Source organism: Ictalurus punctatus, chromosome 2 (assembly GCF_001660625.3).
Source record: "Ictalurus punctatus breed USDA103 chromosome 2, Coco_2.0, whole genome shotgun sequence".
Lineage (NCBI taxonomy): Eukaryota > Metazoa > Chordata > Actinopteri > Siluriformes > Ictaluridae > Ictalurus > Ictalurus punctatus.
This window is the reverse complement of record NC_030417.2, coordinates 36,986,597-37,010,118: the sequence shown is the minus strand read 5'-3', so window position 1 is coordinate 37,010,118 and position 23,522 is coordinate 36,986,597. Positions and strand designations below refer to the sequence as shown.

Here is a 23,522-nt window from a genome sequence, read left to right as displayed (position 1 = left end):
TTAGGTGTGACTGGAGGATCATCTACAATAACATTGTGTGCCCATTAGTGGGGGAATGGTGGCTTAGTGGTTAATGCATTTGCCTTGCTCCTCCAAGGTTGGGGGATTGATTCCCAGTGTGCAGGTACTCCCCATGCTTCGGGGGGGGGTACTCCGGTAGGCTGATTAGCATTTCTAAATTGTCCGTAGTGTATGAATGGGATGCCCAGGGTGTCCCCCGCCTCATACCCCGAGTCCCCAGGGATGAGCTCCAGGTAGGCTCCCTGCAACCCTGTTTACAGAAAATGGATGGATGGGATATCCACTAGCAGGCAGGTTAGGGCCCAGACGTCTCTGACGGCACTGGAATATTGCTGAATTCTTTATAGTAAGTGGCAATTTGCAGGTTATTTGACGTCACTCCGTAAACCGTGAAGGACCTCGTAGTTGAGAAGACTATTGCATGTTGACAAATAGGAATTTCAAGTTGAAGGGGGGGTATTTTCTTTCGATTTTCCTGGTTGGAGTTACAGATTGCGGACCTTCTAGCCTTTCTCGAGTACTCTTAATAACAAAAAACATGGCATCAGCACAGAAGGCTAACTTATTGTTTCTCTTGTAAGGATGCCTGAAACAGTGCCAGAATCTACATCGATGGTATGTTAGGCCGTTCAAATCAATCTCAAATCAGTCTTGGACCTATTTATTGTCGCCATTTTATTCATGCTATATATTTGTCATCGAGACAGATGTTGGTATCCGTGGACTACCTTCTCGTCGAAAACCTTCCACCGTTGTTGTTGCATGTTATTCTGCTTCCGACATGAGATCACGTCATAGTACGCTGCCCCCCAACATTTATATTGGTACGGCACCATATGCAATTTATGCAAAGCATACATCCATTCTTAGTGGACTTCTTAGCGAATGAAAAGAGGATACGTGCGACAGCCATCTTGCATACGCAAAGCAAGTATAATGCAAGTGTACATAATAATGGCTGTGTTAGCTAGTTAGCTAGCTGAAATCAACAACGGAAAGACTTCTAGCCAATCCCCGAACACAAAAAATAAGCCGAAACAAAACAGCAACAAAAATGACATCTAACTATAATGAGTCTTTATTGGTCACGTACACATTACGGCACAGTGAAATTCTTTTCATCGCGTACCCCTGCATGTTACGAAGTTGGGGTCAGAGTGCCATGATACGGCGCCCCTGGAGGAGAGAGGGTTAAGAGGCTCGCTCAAGGGCCCAACAGTGGCATCCTGGCAGCGCCAACCTTCTGATCAGCAACCCAGCGCCTTAACCGTCACCACTTCCCCCCTACGTCTAGTAAGTTCTACATCTAGTAAGTAAATTTAAAACCCGACACGCAAAATACAAAACGAAACGATACCAAATATCCCGGGGAAATGAAATAGACTCCTTCTGAAGCGTCCATGTTTGAGCCACAGGTGAAGTTTGACGCATGCATTAAGCCATTTCCTGCAGTAAAAGCTATTAATAGAGGCCAGACAGGACAGACTGCTTTCTTAGTGTCTATGTTCTGTGATAGCTGATAAGCCGAACAGACGCAGGACACAGGGCAGCACGGCAAGGATGATTGAATTACATCTGACCTTGGTTCCTACTTTTCTGAAAACGCCTTTTCATCGACGACACACCAGGGGTTTAGTGTGAGGCTGTGTGTAATTTCATGTCGGGAGTTTGTGCATATTTGCTTTGCAGTCTCTGCGGAGAGGACTTTAGGAGCTGCATTTGCATTTCAGACGCCGTTCCCGGCAACACAAATATGAAAGCGGTCGCAGTGTGTGTGTGTATGTGTGTGTGTTGAGATGGCGCTAAGCCAAACATCAACACTTTGTTCAGTCATAAATTGCAAAAATGGATCAGCGTTGGAGTCGTATCACTAGGAATGCACCAATAAATAAAGAACAGACCTACATTCATACTTGTAAGGACCAACTTGCACAAGAAAATGAAGAAGATACATGTACAGTTTGTTTGTTTTGTTTTTGTTTTACAAGATTGCAGCTAGCAAAAGTTACCATACGAAGTTATTGCTAGCTGCCAAACCTAGCTAATCGGATTCTACACCTGGCACAATTTGAACCAAACTTCCATATAGTGTAAAGTCTAGAAAACGCACTACAGCAGCGTGTACGGCATTTCTTTCTACGCTAGGTTTTTGCTAGCTTCTCAGCGTACATGATGATTGATCATGAACTAGCAATGGGTAGCTAAACCCAGCTGTAACTAGCACACTGTTCTGTGCATAGCATGACTAGCTAGCGAACAAACTAGCACTGGGACATATTCCTTGATCAGAGCGACAGTTCGGTCGGCCGTGTTTGTCGAAACGTTCACGTGTGGATTGGCTAATTATTATTAGCAAGTATTAGCGAATCTCAAATTAGCAAATAATACAAGGTTACACTTGTTTGGATGATATCTGCACTTTTCATTCACACACATATCCACGCTGCCATGGTAATGGAATATTCCTGAAATATTCAGTGGTGTGAATGGTAATAAGATGGATGAGATGAGATTTTTGGAATTCTGCTACATTTTCAGTATAAAAATAAAAGTGCTGTGAGAGTGGTGTGTGTGTGTGTGTGTGTGTGTGTGTGTGTGTGTGTGTGTGTCTTTTACTACTAGAAAGCCCATGGCAATCACCTCATTCTCTATCAGTCGTGTGTGTGTGTGTGTGTGAGAGAGAGAGAGAGATAGAGAGAGAGCTTGCTACTGATAAGAAAAGAGCGAAGGAGCTCAGAGAATGTGAGATGAGGAATGTGAATTAAAATTCATAGGTTCACTCTAGATGTCTAATTTCACTGGGAGTGAAAGGTCTTCCCTGACCATGAGATCCCTCTCTCTCTCTCTCTCTCTCTCTCTCTCTCTCTCTCTCTCTCTGTGTGTGTGTGTGTGTGTGTGTGTGTGTGAGTGTATGGTTATTATATTCTATTCTGCATCTCATTTGTACCTTAGAGAGAGAAATTAATTTGCTCATCCCAGTAATCTCAATAGTAGGGTAGGTGAAGGAGGCGTGGCCTCTGTGTCTGTCAAACTTAGTAAAGGAGGTGTGGCCTCTATACCTGTCAGTTCCATTAAAGTAGGTGTGGCCTCTAGACCTATTATTCTCAGTGAAGGAGGTGTGGCCTTTATACCTGTTAGTCCCAGCAAAGCAAGCCATGGCCTCTGTCCCTGTCAGTTGCATTGAAGGAGGTGTGGCTTCTGTACCTGTCAATCTCAGTAAAGGAGGTGTGGCTTCTGTACCTGTCATTCTTACTAAAAGAGATATGGTATTTGTACCTGTTTGTCTCGCTAAAATCAGCCATGGCCTCTATGCATGTTGGTCTCAGTGAAGGAGGTGTGGCCTCTGTACCTGTCAGTCTCAGTGAAGAAGTGTGGCCTCTGTACCTGTCAGTCTCGGTGAAGAAGGTGTGGCCTCTGTACCTGTCAGTCTCAGTGAAGGAGGTGTGGCCTCTGTACCTGTCAGTCTCAGTGAAGGAGGTGTGGCCTCTGTACCTGTCAGTCTCAGTGAAGGAGGTGTGGCCTCTGCACCTGTCAGTCTCAGTGAAGGAGGTGGGGCCTGTGTACCTGTCAGTCTCACTGAAGAAGGTGTGGCCTCTGTGCCTTAGTCTCAGTGAACTGACTACATTTCCCATCTTGCACTGCGGCATACAAACATGGCCACCGTGGACCTCAATTCCCAGAACACTCGCTTTCATTCTAATCACGCACACCTGCACCCGATCTCACGCACAATCCCACCACACATAAAAGAGACCGTTTGAACACTAAGTCTTTGCGAAGAATTGCGTGTGTTTTCTGTATACCAAGTATACCGGTATTCATCGTGTTTTGTGTCCTAGTTTTGATCCTGTCCTCGTCCACGTTTCTCGATTCCCGTTTTGCCAATCGCCTGACCCATTTCCTGTTTTTTTTTTTTTGGACCACGCTATTGTCTCGTGATTTGGATTTGTCTGCCTGCCTCTCTTTAATAAAAGCTCCTACCTGCACTTGCATCCATCCTAACCTCCATTACGTGACAGTTATAGTTCCACTCTGATTCATATGATGCAAACAGGAAAAACTGCCGGCAATGCAGTGTACTATATATAGTTTTCTATATGATCTTTTTTATTTTTATTACAATCCAGTCATCAGGGTGACCTAACAGGCCCAAGTGATAGCGTTCCCATAATTTCTTTATTAAGTGGATAGTCTCAACACTAACATAATATAAAACATTCTGAGTAAATTACGCCAGGGTGTAAAAATACGCAGTTAGCGAAAACAAAAGAGCGATTCATTTATTCAAAGTGACGTCCTTGTCGTTTTCTTTGATACTCCCTCTCTCAGCAGGCTGGCTGTCAAGAGGCATGAACCTGCTGAGAGGGTTTTGTGTTGCTGCGGAAAACGTGTGACATGACTGACTCCTTTTCTTCCTCTCTTCTCTCTCTTTTCACAGCAACAGCCAAACTACTGGAGTTTTAAGGTCAGTTCTCAAAGTCAATCCATATGCTATCTTTGGCTTATGCTAGAGCTTCTACATATGCATGTATGATAATAATGTGCAATAAGCATGTTATCTATTGTATATATTACCTCTATGGAATCTATAGAATGGCTCCTATGTATGCGGTATCACATGTTGGGTGATTATGCATGTATATACTGTATCTGGGTGGGAGTACTCAAAAGTACTGAATGTATTACTACTGAGTAATACATCTCTAATTGGCGTTAATGTTCAGGACCTGGTTATTAGCGTGATCGCCTCGATAGGTACTTGTCTCGTCTGGTGCATTCGAAAGCCCGTGAGACTCAAATATGTGTCAAAGGTCCAAATCTGTGTGTCATGGCTGACCCTGAAGCTCTGACCCCAGCTTCCTAACGAGCTAAGATATGCATAATATCGTAATTATATATGTATTCGTATTGGTTGTAGCGTTGGAACTATCTCCATCAAAATTCCGACCGATTTACAAACTTCCACCCGCTTAGCTAGGTCCTGGACTTGGAACAGTTGAGTCACTGGTTTCAAACTCACAATCCCACAGGGAATAAGTAAAATATCATGCTCCTAAAGGCACAACTGGACGGTGTTTCACCTCGGGTGCCGTAATAGCTGTGTGTATAGCTAAAGGAAGCATTGGGTCGGTGTACAATTATTAACAGCTTTAAAACTGGAGTCATCTTGTTGTGTATGCAGAAGAAATCTGTTCATGCTGTATTCATGTTGTTAATGAGTTATATTTAACTTGGCGTCTTGGTGTGGTGGGATTTGATAAAACAGAGTGGGGGTTATTACTTGAACAGCTTTTGTCCTCCATTTCCCCATTCACTGCTTTAATACGATGGTAATCTGACGCTTAGTGTCTCTGATTGTTCATACTCTCTCGCACAACCTGGGTCTTGTTAGCAGATCTCCTCCCCCCCCCACACACACACACCATATTTGTTTATGAGCAGTAGCTAAGTGATTATAGGCTACCAGAGAGTCAAGCTCGGGTTGCATTCTGCCTCGTTTGGACGTCCCATCAGAGGTTCCCAGGAGGGAAACCTGTCTAAGCTTTCACCCTATCGTCGGGCCATTAGGAGTCAGGAGACCAAGACAGCATAATTCGTCCTGCTATCTTGGTGGAAAGGATAGTTTTGTCTCCTGCTCCATCTGTCGATCAATGCATTGTTAACTAATCCCAAGCATCTGTTAGCTCGTCTGTACAGAGAAGGGTAGTTAGAGGGAGATGCTGCGTGGGTGGCAGGTTGAAAAGATGCCTCGTATCTCTCAGATGAGGCGAGGACAAGACCCAGGAAGACGCTAAGGTGAGAGCCTGATAGTTAAGGAAAGGGGTGAGAGTTGGCAATTGGATGAAAGCATGTGGCAGTGTAATGAATGGCAATTTGACGTAAGACATGGCGTGATGATATTGGAAAATAATTTTTAAAGATGTTTTCAGGCCAAAGGGTGTGTTCAGGCACGTTATGGCAATGGTAAGTGTGGGCTGAGCAAAAATTGGCCCAATTGCACACATCGTATGTAATGCGTTTGGCCTAGAAGTGGCCCATCTGTAAGTTCCCGCGTATATGACATCTGAGATAGAGTAGGATCTCACCGAACTTGAATTTAGATGGTTTCATATCCGTCACTCCATGGTGGCCAAGACCAAACCAGTAGGGGTTCAATTCCAGGCCATCGCTCTCATTTGTATGTGTTTACACATATACCTCGCCGTGTTTTATACCATAAACCTGCGGCCGTTTGGTTTGAAGGTCAAGTTGCTGCATCCCGTTGAATGTACTGTAGGCTAAGCTGATCTGTAGACCGTTTAAGATCCGTACATTCTTGCATCTTTTTTTATAACTCTTTATAAATCTTTTTAAGGGGAAAAGGTCATAACAGGAAATTCAGGAAAAACTGGGATTTAACGCTGGAAGTAAGTGTGTGTGTGTGTGTGTGTGTGTGTGTGTGTGTGTGTGTGTGTGTGTGTGTTCTACTATACGAATGTTAATCATTTGAATATGAAGGGCATCTCTGGAGGGTTCTCTGTCCTCCAGATTAAAAGCAGTCGATTCTCCTGAAATGATACACTTGATGGAATTAGGCTCTTATTGAATTATTGCCCAAATCTGGGCTCTTTTTCTATTCTCCTCTGAGAAATCATGATCTCTGGTAATAAATATTTGTTTAGCTCTGCAGTCCAGTGCCGGCCCTAGCCCATTTGGTGCCTTAAGCGAGATTCATCCTCAACAAATCATTGAATCATACGCAAATCGTTGTGATTTGCGTATCATAATGAGTTACATGAAGTAGGAAAGATTGACACTTTGAATAGATTTGGAACAATAGTGATCAGTGATTGGTTATTGGGAACAGTAGTGATGATCAGTGATTGGTCGTTGTGTAAAATGGTGATCAGTGATTGGTTGTTGGGAACAATGATGATCAGTGATTGGTTATTGGGAACAATGATGATCAGTGATTGGTTATTGGGAACAATGATGATCAGTGATTGGTTATTGGGAACAATCATGATCAGTGATTGTTTATTGGGAACAATGATGATCACTGATTGGTCGTTGAGGAACACGGTGATCAGTGATTCATTATTGGGAACAATATTGATCAGTGATTGGTTATTGGGAACAATGATGATCAGTGATTGGTTGTTGGTAACAATGGTGATCAGTGATTGGTTGTTGGGGAAAATGGTTGGTGATCAGTGATTGGTCTTTGGGAACAATGGTGATCAGCGATTGGTTGTTGGGAACAATGGTGATCAGTGATTGGTTGTTGGTAACAATGGTGATCAGTGATTGGTTGTTGGTAACAATGGTGATCAGTGATTGGTTGTTGGTAACAATGGTGATCAGTGATTGGTTGTTGAGAACAATGGTGATCAGTGATTGGTTGTTGGGGAAAATGGTGATCAGGATTGGTCTTTGGGAACAATGATGATCAGCGATTGGTCGTTGGGAACGATGGTGATCACTGATTGGGTGTTGGTAACAATGGTGATCAGCGATTGGTCGTTGGGAACAATGGTGATCACTGATTGGGTGTTGGTAACAATGGTGATCAGCGATTGGTCATTGGGGAAAATGGTGATCAGTGATTGGTTGTTGAGAACAATGGTGATCAGTGATTGGTTGTTGGGGAAAATGGTGATCAGGATTGGTCTTTGGGAACAATGATGATCAGCGATTGGTCGTTGGGAACGATGGTGATCACTGATTGGGTGTTGGTAACAATGGTGATCAGCGATTGGTCGTTGGGAACAATGGTGATCACTGATTGGGTGTTGGTAACAATGGTGATCAGCGATTGGTCATTGGGGAAAATGGTGATCAGTGATTGGTTGTTGGTAACAATGGTGTTCAGTGATTGGTTGTTGGGGAAAATGGTGATCAGTGATTGGTCGTTGGTAACCATGGTGATCAGTGACTGGCTTTTGGAGGTGGAGAACCTTATCAAGAGCAGGACAGACACTAAAACTGCTCAAAAACTTGCTAGATTTGTTCCTAGGTTGTTTAAAAAAATAAATAAAGTTAACAAATCTAGCAAAAATGTTACTGTGTTGGCAATACTGATCATATCACATGACCCAAATGCACACCTATTCCCACACACTAATCCCTTTAGATAACCCAGACATGAACAACTCCTCTTCAGTGCGACGTCTCCTGCCTGCTTTCTGCCACTCACCATTACGAACCTTTTTTTTCTAATCGACATTCTGCTTTTGATTTAGTATTGTATCGTTTTGTATAGTTTGTATTGTATTGTATACAGTTTTGTCCCAGACTAGTGTATCCTGTCTGTCATTCGTCCGAGCCTGCCTCCTTTTCATTCTGCCTTTTGCTTCACTCTCTTCAGTTTTTTTTTTTTTTAAATAATCCTGCGTTTACATTCAAATCCTGTGCACACCTGTGAACCATAACCAATGAGCTACCACTGCTCTTTCTCCTGCTCGACAAAAGACGTCTTGTAAAATCAGCAGGTGAAAAGTTTCTTTCTCTGTGCTTCATCCATCATTTTTCCCCTTCGTTTGTTAGCGGAGAGGCAGCCTGCCATTTCCCGATCATCTACCTGGAGAGCAGCATGACACGATCCCTCTGTTTCTCACGCTCTCTGCAAAAGACTGAATCAGCCATCAATCTGCCGCTATTTGGCAAGGCAATTTCGGTGCTGCCGAGCACTTTCAGCCCTGAATACTTCATTGAACCAAAGCAAGAAGAAAGAGAGGAGGAACAAAAGAGAATGTATTCACAGTTCAGCACAGGGTTGACAGTTTAAAACACTCCCATGTGCAATATACTGCATACTAGTGGACAGCTGTAACTGAGAGTAGTTCGGTTTTCTTCCCCATTTTCTCCATTTAATTCCACTGACTGATGTATTTTATTATTAGTTCTATAATAATATGATAAAAACAAAACAAAAAAACAAACCGCAAACGTCAGGGTTATGCCGCGTTCATACTGTACTAGCGAGGGGACAGATTTCACTACCGCTACTACAGTCACTTGTGGGCGTGGCCTGTCGATCTGTTTGAAGTTTGCGTAAGAAATACAATATATTCAGATTACTCCATAGTTTTTACCCATGATTCTCAAAATGGAGGAGAGGAACACCCAGATGTCACTAACGCATAGTCGAGGGTCCACGATTTTCTGCAAAGTTGATTATTTTCCAGTAACAGCACATCTTGCAGTGTATTTATTCTTATTATAATTGATCTAATTTACATTGAGTTAATAAAACAAATAAACAACAACAACAAAACAACATCCCACAGCTCGTCATGTTGCCGTGAAACTGGAACTCCTCTGTCGGGAAAATTCTCCTATGTGGGAATACTTAATACAGCTTTAAGTCTCATCGTTACGAAGCACTGAGACTGGAGACTCCTTCCTAAGATATTAAATAAATGTCTCCTCACAGGAAAATTCTCCCGTATCAACAACTGCGCTCGGTTTATGGAGCATCCGGGAAATTTCTCACACGGATCGTTATTATTATCATCATCCCGTTATTATATTCATCATTCAGCTCGAGCAAATAACTTGGTGGGAAAATCACCATGTAGTGGATTAACCACAGAGGAGATGAAAGAAAAGAAGTCTTCTTGCTGCTTTGCTGATGAATCTCAACCCAGCATCTGCAGAGTACATCCTGGGAGCTCGTTACCGAAGAGTGCGGTGCTGTGGAGCGGTGATGGAGACGTGGGAGTCTCATCATTAAACACTGTTCAGCCTCCATGGAGAGACACGACTATAAACCACACAATAGCGCACATCTCTTGCTCATTAGGAGAAACCGTCTTTTAAATCAGTCCGCCTGCGCGAGATAGAAAGACGGTGATTGAGACGGAGACGGAGCCTTATTATCACTCAGCAGGTTTCTATAATTGTTACAGAGTCTGTGCCCATAATTCTCTGCTGTTATTTCTTTTAATGCATTATTGGTCTATTAGTAGATCTGAGCAGCCTCAAGGATGTACCTTCAGTCTCAGTGACGGAGGCGTGGCATCTATTCCTCAGTCTCAGTGATGGAGGTGTGGCCTCTGTGCCTCAGTCTCAGTGAAGGAGGTGTGGCCTCTGTGCCTTAGTCTCAGTGAAGGAGGTGTGGCTTCTGTTCCTCAGTCTCAGTGATGGAGGTGTGGCCTCTGTGCCTTAGTCTCAGTGAAGGAGGTGTGGCCTCTGTGCCTTAGTCTCAGTGAAGGAGGTGTGGCCTCTGTGCCTTAGTCTCAGTGAAGGAGGTGTGGCCTCTGTGCCTTAGTCTCAGTGAAGGAGGTGTGGCCTCTGTGCCTCAGTCTCAGTGAAGGAGGTGTGGCCTCTGTGCCTTAGTCTCAGTGAAGGAGGTGTGGCCTCTGTGCCTTAGTCTCAGTGAAGGAGGTGTGGCTTCTGTTCCTCAGTCTCAGTGAAGTAGGTGTGGCCTCTGTGCCTCAGTCTCAGTGAAGGAGGTGTGGCTTCTGTTCCTCAGTCTCAGTGAAGGAGGTGTGGCATCTGTTCCTTAGTCTCAGTGAAGGAGGTGTGGCCTCTGTGCCTTAGTCTCAGTGAAGGAGGTGTGGCCTCTGTTCCTGAGTCTGAGTGAAGGAGGTGTGGCTTCTGTTCCTCTGTCTCAGTGAAGGTGTGGCCTCTGTGCCTTAGTCTCAGTGAAGGAGGTGTGGCATCTGTTCCTCTGTCTCAGTGAAGGAGGTGTGGCCTCTGTGCCTTAGTCTCAGTGAAGGAGGTGTGGCTTCTGTTCCTCAGTCTCAGTGAAGGAGGTGTGGCCTCTGTGCCTTAGTCTCGGTGAAGGAGGTCATTACGCACTGTAGCTGTATGGAGAATCTACTCTTTCTCTAACTCTTTCTCTCTCTCTCTACCATGTACAGAGCCGTAGTCCACGCCATTCCCAGTCCACTCAGTCTGGTTTGGCTGATCAGGCATCCAAATTGTCCTACGCCTCGGCTGAGTCTCTGGAGACCATGTCTGAGGCCGACATGCCGCTCGGCTTCAATCGCATGAACCGCTTCCGTCAGAGCCTTCCGCTGTCCCGTTCTGCCAGCCAGAACAAACTGCGCTCTCCAGGTAACACACACACACACACACACCATACATCTACCCTGACATCTTACATGCTCGTCGATTCTGACTCACTCTTGACCAGTCCCATGCATTAAAAATGCTCCTTCTCCCTGCTCACACACGAACGCACAAACACGGGCTCCGCGCTGTGTTCCGCCGCCTCCAGGATACAGGACCTGAACTTGTTTGCTCCAAACCATGATATGAAACACAAATGGAGATGTTGAACTCTAATCCATAATGGGAAAAGTGCAAAAGAAAGTCGTTCACAGCAGGGTTGAAAAGTGTAAGCGCACTATAAATAGGTTTTATATTTCTTGCAGTCAGGAGAAACTATATTTCACGAGTATATTTCGTAAATAAACACCTTCACCTGAACGTGATAACACCAGGTCTTACATCATGCGGGATATGTGAATAACCATACACTGTAGTCAGATTCTGGGCTCTAATTTCATGATTATAACACAAACACAAAAAGTAAGCACAAGGACACTGGCCCTAGAGTGTAGCGATTTGTAAATGTTAAAAATGCATGGGGTTAGCATGTTCGCCTCACACCTCCAGGGTCGGCGGTTCGGTTCGCACCGTGGTCCTGTGTGTGCGGAGTTTGCGTGTTCTCCCCGTGCTGCGGGGGTTTCCTCCGGGTCCCCCAGTCCAAAGACATGCACGGTAGACTGATTTGCGTGTCCAAAGTGTCCGTAGTGTATGAACGGGTGTGTGATTGTGCCCTGTGATGGATTGGCACCCTGTCCAGGGTGTACCCCGCCTCGTGCCCGATGCTCCCTGGGATAGTCTCCAGGTTCCCCGTGACCCTGAAAATAATAATAAAAAGTCTGTTCACTTTGAGAGAGCTTAGTAATGGTATGTCCAGGTTACAACGGGTTCGGGTTAGGCAGCTGAATATAGAGCCCATCACGTCACGTGAGGACGTGTTGAAAGACAAATGGCTTCGTCTTAGTTTTACCTAACACGTACTCGAATATGAAGTGTCACTTCAGTAGCGTTATGGGTATGCTCGGCAGGAACTCACTCAAACGTCAGCCCATTTGTGGTCACGTTGCTTTTGACCCGAGCGTAAAAGCTTTTTCTCCTCTCCTGTCCGCTCTTCATCCCGCACGTCGTCGTAAACACTTCCACTTACTCGATCTGCGGCCGTTCCTCCACGGCTTAATCGGATCATCGCGATAAATCACCGATGTGTCCGGGTGTCTCTTTAGCGTATATGCGTGCGCTCCCTACGGAAGAACTTTCCCCGATCGCCTATTAATTCCAGATAAACATGCTGTGTGGTATTAGTCGCTAACTGCTTTCCGCTTTGTTAATGAGAAATGGCAGGCTGGCAGGTCTAATAGCAGGGATATATTACACTCGTGTTGCAGGATGATACACAGTACCGCATGTGTGTGCTGTTATCGCGCTGTCCGCTCGGGTGTTTTACTACACGAATCACGCCCGTGCTCTCAGTCTATCGTGTTTCGGATTAGTAGCTATGGATAATATGGAGCGTTTCTATCGTCGGCTGTCACTGTACCGTTCTGAACTTAACGTCTAAGGTGAAAACGCGCTCTATAAGTGCAGAGCGTTTATTTACGCTTTTTAGCTCTATGTTCCCAGAGATGTTCCAGATGTTCTCGTAACGAACCCTGTGTTTACTTCCTTCTCTTGTCTATATTTTCTACATTACTTTAGTGAATTTCTCTAGGACATAGTGCCCTCTCATAGTGCACTCTCCTACTGCCCTTTGTTCCCCTTAATTTTTGCAAAACTCTATGTGCCTTCATTAAAAAAAAAAAAAGAAAAGAAAAGAAATTCGGAGGGAACCCTTTGTTCCTAGAGCGCTACAGTCCCTTATTTTTAATTTCTAGAAAATAAGCCCATATTTCCAGGGCTATATTTGACTAATTTAAACTTAAAAGGAAACAACAACCCGATGCTTTCAAGGCAATAAGATCTCAAGGCCGTATATTCTCTTATTTTAATGTTTTCACTCTATATTCCCAGGGCCCAATGTTGCCTCGTTAAAAATTCTAGTCAACAGCCCTGTATGTTCTCACTGGTTCTTCATTTAAACCTTCTATGGAATATCCTTATGTTCTCAGGGCGTTAGCTGAAACTAGATTTTTCCAATGATTTATACAAACTCAGTCCGAAAACCAGATGAGTTTGTTATCCGAGTAGACAATTCGCTGAGTTAAAAAGCACCGATTGCAATTTAATGTAACATACAGAGGGAACATAGACGTGAAGGAACATAGGACCCTGGGGATGTAGGAACATCAGAATGCGGGGCATCGATACACACCAATTATATTGCTATTAGTTACTTCCTGCCAGAGTGCTGTCCTGTGAAGGTTGATGTATAGTTCCGCTATTGTACCACACACACACACACACATAGTGCGAAATGACTCAGACTGATGGGGAGCATCAGGGAGCAGCTAAACACACCGACTTTGATTAATGCCTCTCTGTCTCTCGCGCTAGTCTTATCTGTCCATCATTCCCTTTGGTCTTCATGAACTCCTTTAACTACTCCCTTACTAAGCTAAGAACCGATAACTTTCCAAAAATAAATAAATAAGTGAATAAAACCCTTGAGGAAGGTTCTGTGTAAAACTCTTGTTCTCTACCACACAAGGTTCCAAAAATGTTCTCCAAGTAAGAACCCCTTCAGGAAGCTAAGTATCCTTAACCATCTAAAGAACCCAAAGAAGTAAGGTTCTACGAGGTCTTCTTTATCAGAGATGGCTTAGAAACCTTTTAACCATCCAAAGAACACTTGAGAAGTTTTGTATGTAGAGCTCTCTTAAAAATCCTTCCAATAATATGTGTAATACTCTCAGTCAGAGAATGCTTTCAAGTAGAAACCCCATCGGGAAGTCCGAAGAACCCTTAAAGGTGGTTCTATTTGGAACTCTGATTCTCTATCAGAGAGGGTTCGTTCTCATTCCCCCAAAACGTCCTTCACGCTCTGTCTTTTCTTCCTTTTCCACAGGAGTGCTGTTCCTGCAGTTTGGCGATGAGACAAGGCGCGTCCACATCACCCATGAGTTGAGCAGTATGGAGACTCTACACGCGCTCATTGTGCACATGTTCCCCCAGAAGCTAACAGCTAGCATGCTCAAGTCTCCCAACACAGCCATCCTGATCAAGGATGAGGCACGTAACGTCTTCTACGAGCTGGAGGACGTCCGGGACATTCAGGACCGCAGCATCATTAAGATCTACCGCAAGGAGCCAGTCTATGGTTCCTACACGGCGGCTGCACACCTGGCCAACGGAGACCTGCGGGTGAGTGTGCGAGTATGTCTGTTGTTCAGCTGGAGACCAGTAATGCCAACTACACACGTACTCAAGGTCTGTCGTTTAGAGCCAAACGCGAAACCCAAGCCTCACAATAAGCATAGATGCTAACACTGTGTCTGAAATGGTGCCAAATCACTGTTCCATGCATGAAGCATGCATATAATTCTCAGGGAACTCCTAAATATTCTACATAGAACCATCTTTTCCTATTAGCCAAGGTTCTATGTAGAATTCTTTCCCTTTCAGTGAGGATGCCAAGTTGAAAACCTTTAGGAAGGTAAGATGCTTTAAATATACCAAGACCCCTCAACGAGGTTTCTACAAAATCTCAACCTATCACAGAGGATTTAAAGTAGAACTACTCCAGGAAGCGACAAACCTGTAACTAACCAAAGAACCTCCTGTGTAGAACTTTCTCTCCAAGTTAGAAGTGGTCTCCAGTAGAACACCTCCAGAAAACTATCCAAAGAACCCTTGAGAAATTGTCTATGCAGAACTCTTTCGCTAGCGAAAAAGGTTCCGAGTAGAACATCTTTAGTAGGAACCACGAACCCCTTAACTATGCAGAAACCCAACTAGAATGGTACAATGTAGAAATCTTTCCTCATCAGAGACAAGATTCCAACTGGCAGTCCTTTCTGAAGTTGAGACCCCTTAACTATCCAAAGCACTTTTGCGAAAGGTTTTACGAAGAACTCGTTTTTCGCTGTCAGGGAGGGTTCAAAGTAGAACTCCATTAGAAAGCAAAGAACCCACAAGGAACCTTCTTTTGACCAAGAGTGTATAAGACTATTTCAGTCATACCTGGTCGTTATTTATAATTGAAAGAGTACCCGGTACTCGGTTATTTGGACGGCTAACTCTAATAGACAGTTCCCCCAAATAGTTAACACTTATAGACGGTTGCCCCGAAGGAACAAGTGCACAAGTTCTACATGTTCTAAAGGTGTATGCATGGTGGTGTGTTGTGGAAGACTGGAAATGTTTCTACAGATTGCACCCTGTGTATTGTCGTGTCACATAGCATCCAGCTGCATGGGTTACCCCATCAACCGATAGGATCTCTTAAAGCTCATGAGAACATGAAAACTGAGAAATTGAATTCACAGAGTAGTTGTGGTTTCCTAGTGGCGGTGTAAGAACCAATCCACTACGGCAAGGCTAACACTAGTTTCGTGAAATCGCATTTCCGTAGTAATCCCGAACCCTAAAAATTCGGTCGTTCCACTTATTTCCATTAACATATATCCAAATCATTATATACAAAATATTATATAGTACTCAAGAGAAGTGGTAGCTCAGCGTTTACGATGTTGGACTACCGTTTGGGAGGTGGTGAGTTCAAACCCCAGCACCGCCGAGCTGCTACAGTTGGGTCCTTGAGTAAGACCCTTAACCCTCAACTGCTCATTTGTATAAATGAGATAAACGTAAGTCGCTCTGGGTAAGGATGAATGTAATGTAATATTTGATTAATAATTTCATTTCTATAGTAACAACTTGCACAGAAGCACCACAGATTTTAAAAGCGCTTTTAGTTGATATGGAGACGTTATCTGGAGGAGATAAGGAGAAGGAGTCTCCATTGTCAGTGCTTTTTACCAGGAACCATGATACGGCGCCCCCTGGAGCAGAGAGGGTTAAGGGCCTTGCTCAAGGGCCCAACAGTGGCAGCTTGGCAGCCAGGGCTTGAACCCCCGACCTTCCGATCAGTAACCCAGCGCCTTAACCACGTAAGTCACCACCGCCCCCTTGAAGCTCGGCCTTAAAGAGCTGCAACTCAAAGCTTAGAACGTTTTCACCAGGCACGAGTTTACACTTAAAACAGTTCTTGAAAATTGTTGCTGTTCCACCTCCACGACCTACGGAGAATAATAATAATAATTAAAAAAAACAGGCAGTCTGGAGGAGTAAGTTCCTTCAGAGCTGTAAAATCACCGGGGCTGGGCCATATAAAATATCAAATCCAGAGCACGGGCAGTAAAAAAATAATAATAATAATAATTTAAAATAAAAGCTTTGTTGACAAATGGACAAAAAATGTCTGCGAGAGCGGACAAAAAAAATCTCGAAATCTTCAGACATCTTTGTTACAAAGATTGTTGCATGCGACTCAGTTTTTGTGTACAGCGTCCGTCTTCCTCCGCTGTAAACACTGCGGCGCTTCCGGTTCCCGTTGTATAGAGACTATAAATAGAGAGACTGTGAATGAAGGGATGGAAATCTCCCAGGTTTCGTTAAAATGTCTTCACTTGTGTCCCGGAGATAAACGAAAAGGGTTCGGAACCACGTCCGGGTGAGAACTTGATGAGAGAATTTTCATTTTTGGGGTGAACTGTCCCTTTAACTTGAAGAGAGCGAGAGATATAAAAGAGGCTGGTTAGGGAAATAACCGACTTTTGAACTGTGCTTCATCACGCCACGTTCCATCTTGTTGTACTTCTTACAAGCACAACACTGTAATCTGATTTTCAAATAAAACCGTTTGCGAAATAGCAAAGAAAACCGCCGTTCGACCCCATGCTGTATGAAGTGTGAGGAAGTGAGTCTCGTTAAAACACTAAATCGGCAGGTTGCCATCGACGGCGTGACATCAAACTGATCGCATGAGAAAATCCGCACAAAGTTGTTCGGACAAAGGCAACGCGGCTGGAGTTTGTTCGACTGTATACCGTACGAGTGCTAATCCCTAATCTAACCCTGATCGTCGATTGCGCCTTACGAATCGTCATGGATTTGTATTCGCCCGCCTTTTGGATGGAGTTCTGCTGATGGAGTTTGGATGTTTTCTCCTTCAAATATTTTCTTGATCGTGTCAAATGCTGGGGGGGTTTTTTTGGGGGTTTTTTACGATTGCGCATTTCTGCCGCTGAGTCCATCAGGTGAACCCATTAAGCTAGCACTGGGGACGATGGAAAGGAAACGTCCCAGAACTCAAAAGATAGTGGAAGAGTCTCTGAAAGAAACATGAAAGTAAAACATGAAAGTGTCTGGTCCTTTGTTTGCTGACAGTGAATCCCTTTTCTGTCGTTCTGACGGGGTCGCTTGACGCGTCGCACCCTGCGGTTCGTGTCAACCGCTCTCTTGAACGTGTGTGTATGCGGAGGGCGAATGAAATTGCAGAGATCCCTTAGAAATTCAGAAGACTGTCAGTCAGACCCTGGGTTATGCTGGAGAAAAAGGTGAAAGAGCACAAAAGCAACGAAGACTCGATGTATACCGCTGTGCGTTCCAGATCTACCTCACACTCTGAGAGAAGAGCAATGGCTAGTTCAAAAACTCGAAAACTCTGCAGTCTCAATCCCAGCGTCGTGTTGTCTATGTATATTAAGACCGTAACTCGAGGCGAGCGGAGCGAAAGCTCTGAATGGTCGTGAAAGGAGTTCTCCCGGGTCGGATTACGTCCTGATGAATAGAACGAACGAGTGTGAGGGGTCAGAAAGTCTGGAGCTATGTTCTCATCCGTTCTCGGCTTGCATCCCGACCTCGCTCCGTCCTGTCGTTCTGAAGTCGTTCTGAAGTCCAAACTGACCCACGGAACAAGAACATGGCACTGTTCTTCGTGTCAATATTTGCGACAACCATGTAACCATGTCTTGTCGGAGGGAAGTGAAGTCACTGCTGGAGTTAATCGGTTTATTAACGCTACTGTACTGCCTGAACTGTAGAGGAGGAGGCAAGAGCGTGCGACTTACATGTGCATGTGCATGTGGACGTACCTCTTTAAAAAAAACACCAGATTTTCAATAAATCCAGAGATTGGGATTGCCACTGCAAATAAATAAATAATAAAAAAAAGAAGATTCTTCTCATTTTAGTCTTGATGTCTGTTAGAGGTCAATCTTGCCAGCGTATTCATCTATATCCAAGTCATAACTTCCTTGCGGAGGCAAACATGTGGACAAAAGTATCCTGACACTGAATTTGTCATGCCATCACAATCTTTTTATAAGTTAAAAACTTTTCTGTTTTCAAATGAACTCTTTTTTTTGTTGCAGAGAGAGATGGTGTATGCTTCACGCGAGTCATCTCCCACTCGCCGTCTGAATACCCTGCCCTCCTCAGGCTCCTCCCCTTCCTCCGCCTCTCCTGCCCGTTCCCGTCTTTCCTACAGCGGTGGTCGTCCTCCTTCATTCTCCGGCTCTCAGCACGGACACCACGGACACCATGGATCTCCGGCTCACGGGCAAGGAGGGGGCATGACTGCGTCACCATCAGCCATCCTCGAGCGCCGAGACGTCAAACCTGACGAGGAAGTCGCCGCCAAGAATGCGCTCCTGAAGAACGAGAGCCTCTACGCGGACCCGTACAGCCTGGTGCCTGATGGACATCGTCTAAGCATCACGTCCATGGGCGAACCGCTGGGCATGCCAGGGCCGGGCGGGCTCTACCGTCGCGGCTCTGTGCGCTCTCTGAGCACGTATTCGGCCGTGGCGCTGCAGGGCGACCTGGATGACTCGCTCTATAAGCCGGGCGCACCGCTCTACCCTGACACATACTCCGCTTTGGGCACGGGCTTCAGGCTGTCGACTTCATCCTCTCCTCAGAAGATGTCCGACTCGTACTCGGGGACGTTGAGCCGCGGTTCGCCTGTCAGGCAGAGCTTCAGGAAGGACTCATCCTCGTCTGTGTTTGTGGATAGCCCTAAATCTAGGCCCAGCTCAAGTTCCGAGCCACTGGGTGGCGAGACGGGGAGGGTGATTTCTGCCTTCGGGAATGAGACTGACACACGGTAAGGGGCTCCAAAAATTTACAGTGGGATTTCTGTCTAAGGAGACCAAATGTCCTCACAAGGACAAGAATATCTGACAGTGTTGAATTATGGCAGGTCCTCGGGTTAGGTTTAAGGTTAGGGTTGCTAACCCTAGGGCAGGTCGCCATGAGGAAATTTTTTGGGGGGGGTTTCAGAAAAACTTTTGGTTACTGAGGTTAAGGTTGGGTTACTTAAGGTGTAGGTTGGGTTACTAACTAAAGGTGCAGGTTGGGTTACTAACTAAAGGTGTAGGTTGGGTTACTAACTTAAGGTGTGGGTTGGGTTACTAACTAAAGGTGTAGGTTGGGTTACTAACTAAAGGTGTAGGTTGGGTTACTTAGGTGTAGGTTGGGTTACTAAAGGTGTAGGTTGGGTTACTAACTAAAGGTGTAGGTTGGGTTACTAACTAAAGGTGTAGGTTGAGTTACTAACTAAAGGTGTAGGTTGGGTTACTAAAGGTGTAGGTTGAGTTACTAACCAAAGGTGTAGGTTGAGTTACTAACTAAAGGTGTAGGTTGGGTTACTAACTAAAGGTGTAGGTTGAGTTACTAACTAAAGGTGTAGGTTGAGTTACTAACTAAAGGTGTAGGTTGAGTTACTAACTAAAGGTGTAGGTTGGGTTACTAAAGGTGTAGGTTGGGTTACTAAAGGTGTAGGTTGGGTTACTAACTAAAGGTGTAGGTTGGGTTACTTAAGGTGTAGGTTGGGTTACTAACTAAAGGTGTAGGTTGGGTTACTTAAGGTGTAGGTTGGGTTACTAACTAAAGGTGTAGGTTGGGTTACTTAAGGTGTAGGTTGGGTTACTAAAGGTGTAGGTTGGGTTACTAACTAAAGGTGTAGGTTGGGTTACTTAAGGTGTAGGTTGGGTTACTAACTAAAGGTGTAGGTTGGGTTACTTAAGGTGTAGGTTGGGTTACTAACTAAAGGTGTAGGTTGGGTTACTTAAGGTGTAGGTTGGGTTACTAAAGGTGTAGGTTGGGTTACTAACTAAAGGTGTAGGTTGGGTTACTTAAGGTGTAGGTTGGGTTACTAAAGGTGTAGGTTGGGTTACTAACTAAAGGTGTAGGTTGGGTTACTAACTAAAGGTGTAGGTTGGGTTACTTAAGGTGTAGGTTGGGTTACTAAAGGTGTAGGTTGGATTACTAAAGGTGTAGGTTGGGTTACTAACTAAAGGTGTAGGTTGGATTACTAAAGGTGTAGGTTGAGTTACTAACTAAAGGTATAGGTTGGGTTACTAAAGGTGTAGTTTGGGTTACTAAAGGTGTAGGTTGGGTTACTAAAGGTGTAGGTTGGGTTACTAACTAAAGGTGTAGGTTGGGTTACTTAAGGTGTAGGTTGGGTTACTAACTAAAGGTGTAGGTTGGGTTACTTAAGGTGTAGCTGAACATGAATTAACTGCATGAATAACTGTGCGTGTCTGCATGTGTCTAAGTGTGTGGTTGCTAATTGTTGATCCTTTTTAGCAGGGATCGTATGGAGGCCATGGAGAAGCAGATAGCGAGTCTCACAGGCTTGGTGCAGAGTGTCCTCACCAGAGCACCGGACAGCGACAGCACGTAAGACACACACACACACACACACACACACACACACACACACACACACACACACTCAATGCAGACAGATGTATACAACGTATACTATCTACACCAGTCACGGGCATTTAAACCGCTCATACTGAGCCTCGACCTCATTTACTGAAGCTCATCTGCCGAAAAGCATTCAATACATTCACCACAAAACATCACATGCGTTCACATCAAGCAGTGTGCATGTGTCTTACGTGTGACGTGAAGCAGAGTGCACGTGTCTTAAGTGTATCATGAAGCTTGTTTTGTTTCTGCTCAGTGCTTCTCATCTGCTTGTGTTGTGTAACGCTCAGACGCAGTGTGGACTGTTGTGCGATGTGTATCGCGGTCTGCGGAGTGTATCCCTGCATCGTGGATGCTGCCTCGTCCTCCGCTTTCACCCTGGTATATTTTGGCTTTGTTCGAAGTGTCATAAACGCACATCTGGAGCTCATCTGCATCAGCATTAAGTGTGCAGGCCAACACAGAAAAACTGAAGATCACACACACACACACACACACAGTCGAGTCCAAAAGTCTGAGTCCACTATCAAATGCCGTGTTTCTTTCATCAGTCATCGAAAATGATTACAATATAATATTAAACTATTAAAGAACGACACTTTTGACCCATTTATAATTAAGTTGCTTCCTGTTATCACTTGCGTTATCGCAGCTATAAACAGTCCTTCCCTTCACCAGTGGGTCTTTTCTACCTCTCTTAAAAAGTTCATAAACAAAACAAACAAAAAAAAAAAAATGCAGCTTTTTATGTAAGTGTAAAAAAAAAAAAACCACGCTAACACTGGAGATGGACTCCTTCCAAATGAATCAACTTAAAATATCTTCATCGTCAGACTCGGATCACATGGGAACGTCCGCCATGCAAGTCCCTACTCTATGAGTCGTTACTATAGAAACAATCACGTATTAGAACGAGTGCGTTAATATAAATCTGTGATTTGCCTTGCAGCTGGAATTACCGTCAGAGCTGATGTTAATAGACAGCTTCTGACCAATCAGAATCGAGAATTCAACAGCGATGTGGTATAAAAGTCTTTACTGACCAAATTGAACATGGATTTTGAAGTAAATCAAGTGAGTTGTTCTATTTTTCTCTCTCTCTCTCAGTACAGTGGAGCGTGTTCAAATTCTTGCTCAAAGCAATCACACGTAAATTACAGATATGTCCGATAAAGATTGGGTGAGAAAAGCACTGTGATGTTTCATTAACGCGTTGCCGTAGAAACAGCCATTTTACTGCAATTATACTTAAAATGGCCAGAGCCATATCTTCCCATGGAAGCCAAGCAGGGTTAAGCCTGGCTGGTATCTGGATGGGAGAGCTCCTGGGGAAAACTAATGCTGCTGCTGGTATTAGTGAGTATTTATTGGTCACAGCACAGTGAAATTCTTTTCTTCACATATCCCGGCACGCCAGGAAGTTGAGGTCAGAGTGCAGGGTCAGCTATGATACAGCGCCCCTGGAGCAGAGAGGGTTAAGGGCCTTGCTCAAGGGCCCAACAGTGGTAGCTTGGCAGCGCTGGGGCTTGAACGTGGACCTCCCGATAATTAACCCAGAGCCTTAACCGCCAAGCCACCACTGCACCACTATTAATGAGGCCAGCAGGGGGTGCTCATCCTGTGGGGTCTGTGACAGGGGCACTTTAATGTTAAAACATCACCGTCTTTCGAATGAGACTCTCTGACTCTCTGTGATCATTAAAGATCCCAGGACACGTATCGTAAAGAGTAAGGGTATAACCCCGGCGTCCTGGCGCAATCCCCCTATTGGCCCTTCTCTATCATGTCCCCCTAATAATCCCCATCTCTGAATTGGCGACATCACTCTCCTCTCCTCTCCTCTCCACTAATAGCTGGTGTGTGGAGGGAGTTCTGGCACACTACGGTTGCCGTCACATCATCCAGGTGGATGCTACACACTAGTGGTGGTTGAGGAGGACCCCCTACCCCCTCCCCCCATACAACGTAAAGCGCTTTAATGTCTAGAAGAGCGCTATATAAATGTAACTCTAACTAACTAACTAAAATGAATAGACAAAAAACAACCAAAGCAAATGGTGTATATACATTTTTACGTTTAATTCAATACATACATATATATATATATATATCAATTAAGAATGAAATGGTAGTGGACTCAGACTTTCGGCGCTCGTCGTACATAGCCTGTTATTGCGTAAGCTAATGTTGTTCAGGATTATTCGATGACGTAGACACAGACGTAGGGGCTGTAGTATTATTTCTAGAGCGTAGTACTAGAACAGTATTAGCCTGTGATGTAGCGTACAGACAGGTCCATTGTGAGAGACTTCCATGCTCACCAAAGACGCATCAGCAGAACTAGACGTGAAAATGAGGAATGATGTGAACGTGAGTGTACTGTGTGATGAAAGAAGTTCCAACATTCTCGCATCTTCTTCTGGTCGAGTTTGCTGGTGTTTGGTTGGTGGGTGTGGACGCTACTGCTGTAGATCTGAGCCGCTAACGGAGCGTTAGCTGATTAGCTGGCGTAGCGCAGTGTGAGGTGGTTGTGCGTTTTGCCGTCCCGTGTCGGGCTGTGGCAGTATCACGCCTGTGTGATCCTCAGATGCGGCCTGCTGCGGCTCTGCATGATGGCGGGCTGCCCTCGGGACCCAGGGACCGACTTCTCACGGCCCTTCCCTTTCTCTTCCAGCGAGAAGACGGAGTCCACCAGCGACGGCTCGGCCACGGGAAGTGAGTACAAAAAAACCCCCCCAACTATAACCACACCCACAACCCCACACCACATCTACTGTAGGTCTTCGGTGAGGTTCCGCAGACTTGCA

At 44.8% G+C, this 23,522-nt stretch overlaps 1 protein-coding gene across 2 annotated transcripts in view; it reads left to right on the top strand.

Annotated features, from left to right (window-relative positions):
• The window catches only part of srcin1a (SRC kinase signaling inhibitor 1a), a 65,730-nt gene that overhangs the window by 8,427 nt on the left and 33,781 nt on the right, over positions 1-23,522 (top strand). The window contains exons 2-7 of one of the 2 annotated variants that reach the window (XM_047162025.2): positions 4,460-4,486; positions 10,869-11,064; positions 14,060-14,355; positions 18,369-19,102; positions 20,590-20,679; positions 23,390-23,430. In XM_047162025.2, coding sequence (XP_047017981.2) covers positions 4,460-4,486; positions 10,869-11,064; positions 14,060-14,355; positions 18,369-19,102; positions 20,590-20,679; positions 23,390-23,430 — 1,384 coding nt within the window. Of the gene's footprint in view, positions 1-4,459; positions 4,487-10,868; positions 11,065-14,059; positions 14,356-18,368; positions 19,103-20,586; positions 20,680-23,389; positions 23,431-23,522 lie in introns of both variants that reach the window. The other variant, XM_047162022.2, reaches the window with a different exon arrangement.